This window comes from Lepidochelys kempii, chromosome 3 (assembly GCF_965140285.1).
Source record: "Lepidochelys kempii isolate rLepKem1 chromosome 3, rLepKem1.hap1, whole genome shotgun sequence".
In the NCBI taxonomy this organism is placed as follows: Eukaryota; Metazoa; Chordata; order Testudines; family Cheloniidae; genus Lepidochelys; species Lepidochelys kempii.
Window position 1 is genome coordinate 162,775,963 of NC_136382.1, and position 14,340 is coordinate 162,790,302.

General features: G+C 40.8%; 1 protein-coding gene across 5 annotated transcripts in view; it reads left to right on the plus strand.

Annotated features, from left to right (window-relative positions):
- Window positions 1-14,340, plus strand: part of EPRS1 (glutamyl-prolyl-tRNA synthetase 1) — a 62,073-nt gene that overhangs the window by 26,085 nt on the left and 21,648 nt on the right. The window contains exons 13-22 of one of the 5 annotated variants that reach the window (XM_073338856.2): window positions 117-137; window positions 2,607-2,717; window positions 3,696-3,832; window positions 5,395-5,602; window positions 7,606-7,718; window positions 8,757-8,874; window positions 8,969-9,349; window positions 10,400-10,609; window positions 11,377-11,631; window positions 13,833-14,066. In XM_073338856.2, the coding sequence (XP_073194957.1) occupies window positions 117-137; window positions 2,607-2,717; window positions 3,696-3,832; window positions 5,395-5,602; window positions 7,606-7,718; window positions 8,757-8,874; window positions 8,969-9,349; window positions 10,400-10,609; window positions 11,377-11,631; window positions 13,833-14,066 (1,788 nt within the window). The remainder of the gene's footprint in view (window positions 1-116; window positions 138-2,606; window positions 2,718-3,695; window positions 3,833-5,394; window positions 5,603-7,605; window positions 7,719-8,756; window positions 8,875-8,968; window positions 9,350-10,399; window positions 10,610-11,376; window positions 11,632-13,832; window positions 14,067-14,340) is intronic. The other 4 variants (XM_073338857.2, XM_073338859.2, XM_073338860.2 and 1 more) reach the window with 4 other exon arrangements.

Sequence of the window (14,340 nt, forward strand, 5' to 3'; positions counted from 1 at the left end):
CATATTGACTTGCTAAACCAATATTGAGTTGTTTTACTTAGAACTATGCAGAAAGGTAATGATACTTTTTGTGAATCTGATCTGAAAACTCTGCATTTCATTTTTCTGCTTTCAAGCTGCGAGCTATCTGTAAGAAGGTATTACTTAATGCTTCTTTTGCCTTAGCACATGGCTTACAGTACTGTAAGCATTCATAGCATAAGCCGTCTTTATGCAGCTTCATAGCACAATCACATTTGCTTAGGTAATATGAGCTGCACAGATCCATTTAAAATGCATTATTCCTGTTTTTAAAATGCTGTCCAGTTCTGTTTTGACTTATTTGTCAAAGTAGATGGAAACACTATTCCAGTCAATTCATGTTGTCCAATTTTCCTTTCTGGAGTGAAAGTACTGAGGCCTTTTGTGTATTTCCTGTGCCCGAATCAATGAAAATATAAATATATATATATATATATATCCCTTTTTGATGTTCCTTAACTGAGTGTCAAATAAGGAATACTGCATCTTAATATGGTTAGTTGCTTCTTGGCAGTGAATGCTTGGACACTATAATAAGGCGAATCATTAGAATGCTGACTGTATAACTTGTGTGAATGCCTGTAACTCTTGTACTGGGATTCCTGCTTGTTTTTGCTGAGGCCTTACTGCAGATTTGTTCATTTAAGTAGTATTTGCTTGTCTGGCATGTGTCTTGTATCCCTTCCTACCTTTTGTATTTTGGTCCATTTGGTGTATAATAAGGATTATCAATTGGTTCTTTCTGTTGCTGCATAAATACTAATAACTTACTTGAGTAGTGGAGTTTTAAAAATATGGGGCAGTTGATAGTATATTTAAAACTGTTTTAATTAAGTGTCTTGAAATTCCTGCTCCTTGGGTAGCACCATATTTATCAGCCAAATTCTGTCGTCCTCTACTTGTGCCGTTGCATTGGAGTCAATAATATAAACAAGGGCAGAAATTGTTCCTACACATTTCCCAGTCTGATATAAAAGATCTCTGCAGGCAGAGAGCTCTTACTATGCTGTTACATTGTAGAGACAGTTACCTCGGGGAGTATTGGCCTGAATTATTAAAACAAAGGGCATGGTTATAACAATGAAAACAAATCATAACCTTAATTGTAAAATTTAGGTGTTTTAGTTACTAAATCATACAGGAGCATATGAGGCCTCTGGATGTTGAGGTACCTTAACAAGCCATTTCCTATTACATCTGTCCAAAACACGTCAAGGGTATGGCTTCCACGTATACTGAAATGGCCCACCTTGATTATCATACACATTGTAAGGAGAGTGATCACTTTAGATAAGCTATTACTAGCAGGAGAGTGGGGTGGGGAGAGAGAAAACCTTTTGTAGTGGTAAACACCCATTTTTTCATGGTTTGTGTGTATAAAAAGATCTTCTGTACTTTCCACAGTATGCATCCGATGAAGTGAGCTGTAGCTCACGAAAGTTTATGCTCAAATAAATTGGTTAGTCTCTAAGGTGCCACAAGTACTCCTTTTCTTTTTGCGAATACAGACTAACACGGCTGTTACTCTGAAACCTGTCACACATACTGACTCACTGATAAATGTATGACTTCTGAATCCAAAGCACACTCATACTTGCTAGTGCCAAGCAAGTTGGGTATAAAATAGATTGACAAACTGTTTACTTGTAAAATTGCTGTTTACATGTGCATTCCTGTTGCAGTGAAAGGATAAACATAAAAATATTTACTTGCACTCATTAAGTTTAGCACCCAACTCACCTGCCAGTTAGTCTACCACTGTTTCCTGCTAGCCCTCTAGTGCCCCTTGTGTGTACTGTATTATTCTAAGTAAGCATCTCCAAATGTTTTATGAAAGTAAGTTGTAAGAGATTCAAGAGGCCCTATGAAAGGTGGTGCTGGGAGGGAAAACAGACTTTATAAAAAAAAAAATATAGGGAGAGGCTGTGATGGTGACTAGTTTGGCAAGAAAACACAATGGTGGGAAACTCAAAAATGAGTTTAATACTATGGTATTGCCTTATTATAGTGATCTAATGCTGCTGTATTAAAATGGTGTTTCTTAATATTATAGACCCAACTGGTGCTCCTTGCTTAGGCAAAGCTATCTCTGAGTCTTTGAGAAATGAACATAGGATCAGGGTCTGTGCTAGCAAAAGTATGGCATCCAACATGTTGTTTTAAAATGGATTTATCTAGAAAGAAAATGGTCCAGCAGGCAGATTTAGTACAGTTACATACAGAGTATAACTACACCAATATAGCTCTACTGTCGTCCTTCTCAGTGAAGCATTGATTTGGGATCTGGTTTACTTGCAGTATGATAGTACCTGTTTGCTATCAACAACTTTGCCTGTTTTAAATACAGACTTTTTTGTGGAAAGTCTGAAAAATTGCTTAAGGATTGCTCACTTTTGACTATATATTTTCTTGTTTGTCTTGCTTTTTATAACTTTTGGTGAAAGTAGCATTAAAAGGCAAACAAGTGCAGTAACACAAAGAATACCACTTAATAGTCCTATATTTTTCACTTTACTTTGTTTCATGTAATCTTTTGCTCTGACACTGCCCAATAGTCATGATTATCTTCTTTTTGTTTCCCGTAGGTCATAGACCCAGTGGCACCTCGGTATACTGCTTTACTGAAGGATGAAGTGGTCACTGTGACTGTTCCTGAAGCCCTAGAGGAGATGAAAGAAGTGGCCAAACACCCAAAGGTTGTGCATGCATTTGTCGTCCTTTAAAAACTACTGTATGGTACTGATCATTAAGATTGACATTAGCCATAGGTTAGAGGAATCAACTGGGACCGGGGAGGGAGTGTCTAGTGTTACAATTTAGCACTATAAGAATGAGATCAAGCTAGGGACTTTGACATCTCTGTGCTTTCATACATTGTAAGGCTACAGGGGACCATTGTGCTGTATTCTGACCTCCTGTATAATATTTCTCTGAATTAACTTTTGTTAGATTTTCTTTCTAGAAGATATGATCTAATTCAAACTTAATTTAAAAATTGCTAATGGCATGTCCACCAGGGGATGAGCTAGACTCCTAAACCCATTTTGCTTGTGACCAGAGATGGAGCCAGATCTCAGGAGAAGAGAAATTGTGCACTACCGCATTTCACCTCCTCCTTATCTCTGTCCTTGCAGACTGCATGCCTTGGGAAAGGAATGAATAAAACTCTCTTGTTGACAGTAGTACAAAACCCAAACTCTAAAAAATCATGACAGGCCCCAAACTATCGAGAGAGTGGCTTAAAAATTGGGTGACCTGTTTTTTAAAGACTAGATTGCATTCGAGTTTTGTTGTTTGACTTCAGAGCTTTCAGGATGCAATGTGTTCACGTTTTCAGGCTTTTCTCTGCAACCCCAAAGGTTAGAAACTCATGTTATTAATAAAAAGCCAAGATTCTCCTGCAATCAGATGACTCTGGGAGCTGGGGATTTAAGAAAAACGTGAAATAGCATGACTTGTGTAAAAAATGGCAACACTGCTCAGACCCATCCCTCCTTTTGTCCTGTGCAGAGAACTTTTCCCTGTTTTAGTTATGATTCTTTTTAAGTATGTGATATGTATTGTAATTCTTTTTCTGTGTACACTCATGTAAAGCAGTGTGTCAGGACTCAGCTCTGTTAGCTAAGCCAGTCAACTTGTATGATAACCAACTTTTAATTTTTCTTAACATACAGAATGCTGATGTTGGCTTGAAGCCTGTGTGGTACAGCTCCAAAGTGCTGATTGACGGCGCAGATGCAGAGACTTTGACTGAGGGAGAGACTGTTACATTCATAAATTGGGGCAACATTATCATCACTAAAATACACAGGTAACAAGTGTAAAGTAATTCCAAGTAAAGGTTTCTGCACCTCAGCTTTTCATTGACAAGAATAGCCTTCTTGCATCTTGAAATATTAAAAGGTAGCGTGGACAATCATTTTTAAATGGATCACACAGCTGCCTGTTTAATAAATAGTACAGCTTACTGTAGTTCTGGGTCTGAAATCACCAGTGAGGCCAGATATTGCATGAAAATTCTTCTTATTCAGTTTACTGACGCACTTCCGTAGTTGTTACTGTCTGTTAGTTCTTACAGTATGAATTATTTTTAAAAGAAAGCCCATGTCACCTTATAACAGCTTGCAAATCTGCTCTGTGACTGATACTTGGTATAAGAGCTCTCATCCTAAAAGTGAACATATGCTCTTGCAGATTGAAAAACAAAATCTGTTTGGCTGCAAGGTTGCAAAAAAAAGTGAAATTAAAATGTGATGTAACCAACTTCAAAATCATTGCACTGAAAGCTTAGAAAGATGGAAGGTTTATGGAAACGTGTAAGGCTTTTTTCTATGCCTTGCACAACACTTTGCTACTTCTTTTTAATAAATTAAAACAATGGAAATACTTCAGAAGTGCCTGCTGTGTGGTGATTTATCCAAAACTTTGAATACTCCTACGTATAACCTCTTGATGATCTATAGTATAGAAAGGTATTAAAAAGCATCTCAAGACTCTGCTTGATGGCAATTGTATATACCAATCACAGATGTAAATCTAAAGTACATCTATCTTAGTATAGAGGAAGACTTCATCTGCATATCCCCTTTGGTACCTCTTCATAGCAAAGTACTGCTTCAGAAGTTACCAGAATTATTAATTTGCTATGTTTTTCATGTAAATCCTAATCTGATCCAAAATATTTTACTTGGAATAAAAGTGAATTGGGGTGGTGTGGGGAACAGATTAGCCTTTTGAATATGGCCTGTAGTGATAAGAACATAAGAATGGCTGTACTGGGTCAGACTGAAGGTCCATCCAGCCCAGTATCCTGTCTACTGACAGTGGCCAATGCCAGGTGCCTCAGGGAGAGTGAACCTGACAGGTAAGGATCACATGATCTCTCTCCTGATAAGAGAATGCTCTTTTCTAAGTCATTAATGTGGTTCTCAGTTTTTTAATCAAGAGAGCCCTTCAGACTCATGTGAATAGTGTAGATTGATACCTAACCATGAGATTCTCTCCCTTTTCCTCTGAAACTAAATGGCATTTTAAAAATAAATTGAAATGCATGATGACTTTAAATTAATCAGTCACATACTTGACCACTAGTAGGTTTTTTTTAAAACAAAACTATCTTGTACAAGAATCTGTACTAGATCTTTTTGGTATCTGTCCCTGGAGAATTCTGATGGCCAGTGAGTTACAGGACTCTGTCCTAGAAAATATCATCTTTCTAGTCCATGCACAATCCATTCTAAGACTATTTTTGACATGAGCCTTTTTGATCAACAATTCCCATATTTTTGATATTGTCTTAAGAAATATTCAAATACATACCATAATTGTTGTGTAAAAATGTTGTTTCATCACATTTTTCTGTTTCTTCTGTAGAAACTCAAGCAGGAAAATTGTGTCCATTGATGCCAAGCTGAACATGGAGAACAAGGACTACAAAAAAACCACTAAGATCACTTGGCTTGCAGAGACCCCACATGCGCCTCTCATTCCAGCCGTCTGTGTTAACTATGACCATCTGATCACCAAACCTGTCCTAGGTAAAGATGAAGATTTCAAGCAATATGTCAACCGAAATAGTAAGGTAACTCATGTATTCTCCTCTTAGTCAACACAGCTTTTACTTACTTTTTCTCCTTACCATCAGCACCAGTTTTGGGGTTTTTTTTAAAAGGTATTAGGCTCTCTTTTCCCAAATGTTCAAGTTATATTTCAAAGCAGTTTGAGTAGTTCAAACTTAAGCTAGATTCCCCCAATCTATATTAAAAATGTAGATATAGTCTTCTGGGCTACAAAAATGTCTGTGGGGTCAGATCTTCAGTGAAGGTAAGTCCATTTATGTTGTCTGAGGATCTGGCTCATGGTTGGCATTTTGATATTGGTGAAGAGTCTTTACACGTAGCAATGTTTTGAAATAGATAAGCTTTTTATGTTGCACAACAAATTGGAAGTCAATGGAAGCTGCAACCTGGTAGGAGATCAGACTGTTTAGCAGAGTTTCGTTGTCTAGTACATTGGTTTTCAACCTCTTTTTTTTTTTGTTTGCAGACCTCAAAAACAATTTTGGCTGGAGGAACAGACCCTTTGGAAATCTTAGACATAGTCTATGGACCCCCAAGGGTCTGCAGACCACAGGTTGAAAACTACTGGTCTAGCAAATAGAATAAAACACTACAGTTGAAGTTGTATAGTTTTTAGGAAGACTTTGCTTCATTGGCTCTTTTGGTAGAACTTGTTAAATTTGCTTTTTGTCACAGAAAGGGTTTATAGTTGTTGCAGTCACTTGGTTTTGTATCTCGCTATCTCAGTTTAAAGCAGGGGTCTCAAACACGAGGGCCACATGAGGACTAGTACATTGGCCCGAGGGCTGCACCACTGACCACGCCCCCCACCGCAGCCCCACCCCTGCCCCGCCTCTTCCTACCCCAACTTCGCCCCCTTCCTGCCCCCAGGGGGTGCGGCAGGCAGCTCAGGGCAGGGGGTTGGGGCGCAGGAGGGGTGCGGCAGGCGGCTCAGGGCAGGGGGTTGAGGTGCAGGAGGGGTTTTGGGGGGCAGGTCCAGCCTGGTGCGCACCGGGGGCAGGGCAGGCTCCCTCCCTGTCTGCCCTGTCCCCGTGCCGCTCCAGGAAGCGGCTGGGACCTAGGGGCAGGCACAGGGTTCTGTGTGTTGCCCTGCCCGCTCATCCAGGTACCTCCCCCAAAGCTCCCTGGCTAATGGGAGCTTTGCGGGAGGTACCTGGAGGAGAGACCAGGGCAACACACAGACCCCTGTGCGCCCCCCCTGCAGGTCCTGGCCACTTCCCGGGGCAGCGTGGGGGCAGGGCAGGCAGGTGGGGAGCCTGCCCTGCCCCCAGTGGGCACCGGGCTGTAGCCGCTCTAGGTAAATGCTGGGGGGGCTGCGGGGAGCTGGTGGGCCGCAGGTTTAAAGTGTCTTGTACAATGTGGCACTGTTCTGTGGAGTTTCTTCCAGTCATTGTCACTTTTTCTTCCAACCCTGTGTCCTCAGCCGATATTATGGGATCTAAACTGAGGCTCTTCAGTAAGAGAGGGAATGCATAGACCCTGTGAGCTGGGTCTGTTGATGACAGTAGCAGAAAAGTAATGTGTGAAGGAATGTTTTGTGATAGTACTTCACTTATTAGTTTGAGTTGTACATTCTTATTGTATAGTTAACTGAATTTTTTTGTGTTCTCATGCTTCAGGGAGGGGAAAGATCTTTAAATATATTCCAGTAATTGTTCCTATTTGTTTTTCTACCTCAAGAAGATTGAGGTTTTATTTTAAATCATAAGAACTAAATACTGTATTAACTTTTCTCGGTATAATTTACACTGACTTCCTACCATATGTATGACGCTTTAGCCCTCTGGCACTGATGGTTTGGAAACTCTCTTTCACCCTAGCATATTTTCAGGCTAGCACATCTCCTTGAGAGTATCTTATCCAATGTCATTGGGATTAATTGACACTTCAGCAGTTGTGAATTTAGCACATCTCTGGAATCCTTCAATGCAGCTACGATAATTCTTAGCATTATTTTAAACAATGCTCATAAGAAATGGTCTTAATTTGCTTTTAACTGTTACAGCAAGAAGAACTGATGTTAGGTGATCCTTGCCTTAAGGAGTTGAAAAAAGGAGACATCATACAACTTCAGAGAAGAGGATTTTTTATTTGTGATCAACCCTATGAACCGGTTAGGTAAGCAGCTTTGTAAATAAACACCATATATAGCCTGAGAATTGCCATTATAGATCTGTAACGTCTGTTTTAATGCATTTCTGTTTTTAATATATTCACACCAATACTGAAGTCCCTGAGGAAGAAATGTATTTTTTTTCTTGTCCAGCAAAAATAAAAAAACATTCTGATATACACACACACACACACATCTATATCTTGCATTGGGCTAGGTATAATGTTTGCAATTAAACCAGTTGCACAACTGTGGCACTATATAAAAACTTTAAATATAGTTTTAAAAAAATCTTAGTGTCATTTTAGGCCTGCGTTTATGTTAAGCCTTCATGTAGATGTACAGTGTCATCCAGGTGACGTTTTCTGTGAGAACAAGGATTCTCTGAAATAATGAGGGAGTCAATTTTCCTTGTATTCATTATGAATATGTAAATCAAGAATCCCAGAGATGGAATAAAATAGGTGATTGCCTGATTAGAGAAAAGCATGTTTATATTAGGTGTATACCTAATGATGAAAAACTATTCAGTGTTTCACTCTGTGTATATAAGATTCCCTTACGATCCCATTCACTATCAAACACTTGATTTGTTTCCCATCTACAGAATATGCTGGATGCAAAACCTAAAGGTCTTTTAGAATGCGCTGTAAAAAATCCAGATGGCCAAATCTGCATTTTTATGCAGAAGAGATGGGAAAGCTGCATTCAGCTGCTATTTCAACTAAATGAGATGAGAATTAGATCCCTAAAGAGAGGGAGCTGTGAGATGGAGAAATTGTGTGAGCAATAAACATCCATTACAGTACACTGAGCAGTACAGAATGTGAACTGGCAACATTAAGTAGTTGCAATCAGAAATGCCATTGCTTTTGTAGTAGAGTATGTAATGAGAGTATAGGGTAAGAAGTGGTTTTGAATATCTTCTCCCTCCTCCTCCCCCTCAAAAGTGGTAGACATGCTGCATGTATTCTTTCCTATTGGTGCAGTGGCCCTATAGTGATAGTGTATAAAACATTCGTTCTTTTAATCTCTTTCTGTAGCCCATATAGCTGTAAAGAAGCCCCATGCATTTTGATTTATATCCCTGATGGACACACAAAGGAAATGCCAACATCTGGCTCAAAAGAGAAGACTAAAGCAGAAACTGCAAAGAAAGAGGTAAATAAGGCTTTTAGGAAAGGCTTTCATAAATAACATTACTATTAACGTTTTTTTAAAAAGGAACACTGAGAACTTGCTTCTGTTTTCAAAGGCTAGTTCAGCTTCAAAGGGAAAGCCTGCTCCACTTGTTGCTGATACCTGTAGTCCAGCCTCTGCTGCATCTGAGGACCCCCTGGTCTTTTACAACAGAGTGTCTGCTCAGGGTGATGTGGTTCGTGACTTGAAAGGTAAAAAGGCTGCAAAGGAAGATATTGATGCAGCTGTGAAACAGCTATTGGCCTTGAAGGTGGAATACAAGGAGAAGACAGGCCAGGAGTATAAGCCTGGAAATCCTCCAGCAGCAGCTGTAGCAGTACCAAATGTTGCTTCCACACCTCAGACTTCCAGCAATCTGGACAGCAAATCTCTTTATGATAAAGTAGCTGAGCAAGGAGAGGTGGTCAGAAAATTGAAAGCTGAGAAAGCACCTAAGGTAAGTGTTTTAAGAAACTAGTTAAGAGAACATGAATATTTCATGAATATTTGTATAGTTTAATGTGCTTTCTCAGGATGTAAGTGAACCTATGTTTTCCTCCCTTGCTTTCATTAAGTTTATTTGGGTTTGGTTCCTCTAGGCCCTCTCTTCTCAGGTGGTGGTGTTCTCCAAGTAGCACTGGTAAGATTAATTCTGTCCCAATAATATTTATGAGGAATGTTAATTAGGTCCCTTAGATATGAGCAGAACTGCTACATTTTCCATATTTTTGTTCTTCCCAGAAACTGGCCCAAACAAGTCTTACCACCCAAACCAAATACAGGACTGTCTGAAACTGGTCCCTGGCAAAAGTTCTCAGTCATAATCTGTTTCCCTCTTTCTCCACAACATTGTTCAAAAGAGGTGATTCCAAATGGTTGACCTAATTCAATCTAACACTTCAAGAATAAGTTTCCCTGCGTAAAATTATTCATAAATAAATGTAAAAATTGTCAAGTACTTGCTGATTTTCTCTTTTGACTGCAGTTTTTGGTGAGTATATGGAACTATTTTGACCAACAGCAAAGCAGATCACAAAAAGAAGGAAAACTTGTTGACATTTCCTGCCCAGTGATTAAATAGTCTGGCAATTAGACTTTCTTTGTGGCATTACAGAATCTGAATGAAGGCTCATATCTATGTATTGTAGCTTTAGAGGTACTGTATTGTAGAGAACTGTTGCAAATGTACAAAAGTATTTCTAATAGGCGTTTGTTTGCTTAGCACAGTGGAGGTCTGGTCCATGACTGGGGTTCCTAAGTTCTACAACAGTACAAATAAATAATATCTGAGGGTTTACTTTAAAGGGTAAATGTTTTCTTTACCAGATCTACTCAAATTGTGGTGAACTAATAGTTATAAATAGCCTATGAATATACGGTACTCAAGGTTTTGTAAACTTGGTGTGTTATTTTTTATATAAAAAAGGATCTGTTGTTCAGTACAACTTATCTTATTCTTTCTGTCTTTCTACAACTTTCTTTTCCCCCCTTTCTCTTTCTGCTTTAGGATCAGATAGGTGCTGCTGTGAAAGTGCTTCTAACTCTAAAAGCAGACTATAAACAACAGACAGGCCAGGAATACCAACCTGGAAACCCACCTGCTGTGTTCATTTCTTCTCCTGTTCCTCCTTGTCAAATAGACAGCAAATTTCTATACAGTAAAGTAGCTGAACAAGGCGAAGTGGTTCGCAGACTTAAATCAGAGAAAGCTTCAAAGGTATAATGACACTGAATACTAAAAGCTTCTTAATGGAAAGAGATATATTCAGCTTGGTTAAGCCCAAACTGTAGGTTTTGTGAAACTTGTTTCTGTTCCCATTAGGTTCTGTATTTTCATTATTTTATTTTTTTTTAAATTTCAATTAGGTTTTCTTTAATTCTCCTAAATTGTTTTATTTGGCTTCACAACAGTCTTGTGCTTGTAGTGCCTGAGAACCAGAAAGGGAAATTAGCCAGTTCATTTTTATTGTGCTAGCTGAATGAACTTCATAAGACATAAATGATGAAAAGCAAGCTGTAGTTTTAAAACTATTCTGGAGTGGGGTGAATAACAGAAATGTAGTGTTGGTTTTTTTGACAATCCCCATTTAATAATTTTCAATTCAAAGTCTTGTCTACTTGGCCCCCAATCCCACAATGTACTGAACGTGGCTGGACTGCTGTGCCCGCCTGGGGCCAAGACTTCACTGGGGAGCCATGAATGTATGAATGCTGTATGATTGAATCCTTGGTGTGTGGCTTGTTGAAGTAGGTCTGACAAACAAAGTAAAATTACAAAGAGCTTACTTGTGGCCAAATCCTACTCCCCTTATTATAGACTTGTTCATTCCTGGGATCTGCTTGTGTGAGTCAGGCAAACAGAATCTGGCCCTAAAATAGTGTATTACAGCAGTTATTGTAGCGCTATTCTAGTTAAGATTGTGGTTTCTTTTCCATTATTTTGTTTCTACCTGTACGTACATCTTAATTCTCTTCTTGCTTCAGGATCAAATAGATGCTGCTGTGAAAGTGCTTTTAACACTAAAGGCAGAATATAAACAAAAGACAGATCAGGAATACAAACCTGGAAATCCACCTGCAGCTCTTCCTTTTACGTACTCTGTTGCTGCTGCTCTTCCTTCTCCTGTATCCTGCAATAATTTGACATCCTCTAGCTCAATAGACAGCAAAACTCTTTATGATAATGTAGCTGAACAAGGGGAGGTGGTTCGCAGACTCAAAGCAGAGAAAGCTTCAAAGGTATAATAGTGGTAAATATAGAGTTTCTTCAGTTTTAACTCTTCCACATTTTGCCACGGGGTGGAAGTCTTCCACTAAGTAACCCTGAACTGATTCTCCTGAATTCCTGTTCTGCCTCTTAGAGACTAACCAATTTATTAGAGCATAAGCTTTCGTGAGCTACAGCTCACTTCTTCAGATGCATATCGTGGAAACTGCAGCAGGCTTTATATATACACAGAGAATATGAAACAATACCTATTCCCACCCCACTGTCCTGCTGGTAATAGCTTATCTAAAGTGATTTCCAGCACAAATCCAGGTTTTCTCACCCTCCACCCCCCCACACAAATTCACTCTCCTGCTGGTGAGCAGGAGAGTGAATTTGTGTGGGGGGGTGGAGGGTGAGAAAACCTGGATTTGTGCTGGAAATCACTTTAGATAAGCTATTACCAGCAGGACAGTGGGGTGGGAATAGGTATTGTTTCATATTCTCTGTGTATATATAAAGCCTGCTGCAGTTTCCACGATATGCATCTGAAGAAGTGAGCTGTAGCTCACGAAAGCTTATGCTCTAATAAATTGGTTAGTCTCTAAGGTGCCACAAGTCCTCCTTTTCTTTTTGCGAATACAGACTAACACGGCTGTTACTCTGAAACCTGTTCTGCCTCTGGCAGCTAAACCACCAATTCTGTATTCAATCCAGTAAAATATTCCTGTATCTCAGAAGAGGTTTGGATTTCTTACTCCTGAGACATGCAGTTCTGAAATTCTTCTCTTACCAGCACAGTCCCACCATGTGTGGAAAGTCAGACTGGCAGGTAGACAGAGGAATCTGTATGACCAGGATGGAATTTGAGCACTGTTAATTTTAAAACCATGTAATGTGGTGTGATGTGGGCGAACAAAAGTGCCCATTAGTCCAAACTACCAAAGTAATGAGGCTTTCCCCAGCCACAGAATGAATTTAAAAGGAAAATCTATTTCCTTGAATAATAGCACCAAGAAGGAGCAAGAGAAAAATTCATCTGCTCTCAGAAGCCACTGGTCTCTCTAAATGCCCTTGCTGATCTTATATTTCCTCCTGAATGAGGAAAGGCTTTTTCAGGTTCTTCAGTGTACTGCTATAACTGTTGTTAGTAGATTGTTTTGTTAACAGCAATCAGAGAGCTCCATTCTGCTTCAATCCTGGTAGCACTCAACACTGTGGGTTGAGTGCTGTGCTTTTCATTCTCTAACCACCACACACATTCTGCTTGTGGCCAGATACAGATTGGACTCTGCTGTCTGCCCAGTTTTATTTGTTGCCTTTTCTTAGTAGAGAAAAAAGAATGTTCTTAACCTACCGTATATACTTGATCATAAGCCGGTTCGTTTATAAGCTGACCGCCCCCCCCCACCCCCCCCCGATGGATAAGTAAAAATGGAAAATTTTTATGGCCCATTCATAGGACGTCCCTATAATTCAGGGGTCAGCAAACTTTGGCTCTTTGGCCATCAGGATAAGCTACTGGTGGGCCAAGACGGTTTGTTTACCTCGAGCGTCCACAGGCACGGAGGTAAACGTAAGTAAACAAAGCGTCCTGGTACGCCAGCTGCTTACCCTGATGGGCCGGGACAGCAACTGGTGGGGAAACCTTTTGTGGAGAGAAGCTGGGGGGTCAGGGGAGTAACCCCTGTGACCACCCCCCACATGACCCCACCCCTAGCCTGGGACCCTCACACTCTCTCCATCCCGTCCCTTCCCACTTTATCTGGGGAGGGCCGGGGACGATGTCTCTGGCCTGGCCGGAGCTGCTGTAGTGGGCCAGACCAGGCAGTGCGACCACAGCATGTTCCAGCGGGCTGGGCGGCATGGCTGCGGCGTGCTCCGGCAGGCTGGGTGGCATGGCCACAGCCGGCTCTGGGGGGCGGGGCCGAGTGGCACGGCTGCAGCGTGCCAGCCCCGGAGCTGCAGCTGCTTTGGAGGCTGGGGGGAGAGCAGCGTGGCCAGAAGTGGGGAGACTCTGGCCCTGCCTCTTCCCTTCTGGCTCTGCTGGCTGTGCTGCTTCTGTTGGGGGGAGGGGCTGTGTCCCACCTGTCCCTCTGTACCCGTTCATAAGCTGACCCCCATCTCTGGTGCTTCCCTTTTTTACTAAAAAAAAATTTGCCTTATGACCGAGTATATTCAGTACTTTTGAATCCTCTTCTGTGACCGTTAAATTTTTTTTTCTTCCACATAGGATAAAGTAGATGAAGCAGTGAAACTCCTCCTTTCTCTGAAAGCAGAGTATAAAGAAAAGACTGGGCAGGACTACAAGCCAGGACATCTGCCAGCAACTAAGATATCTGCTTCATCTCAAACAAAAGGCACAGAAATCGGTGGCCCAGACACACCAGAAGCTAAAGCTCTGTTTAACAAGGTGGCCTGTCAAGGAGAAGAGGTCCGTAAACTAAAAGCAGGAAAAGCAGAAAAGGTAAACTTTTTAAAAACACAACTTAGTTAAAAATAATAACCTTAGAAGACATTTCAGTTGATGTTAGGGCAGGGCTAGTCATGTGTACGTGGGAAGATGTCAGTCACCGCCAGGGGCTAGGGCTGGGAGTGCGAGCAAATGAGACTCTGTCCCTCTTGCTCGCTATTAAGCACGCCCGGCATGGAGGGGCAGGGCTTCGAGGTGTTTCTGAGGAGGTAGGTGTGGGGTAGGCTTTGTCCCCTCGGGCAGAGCAGAAAGTAGTGGTCTGCCTGCT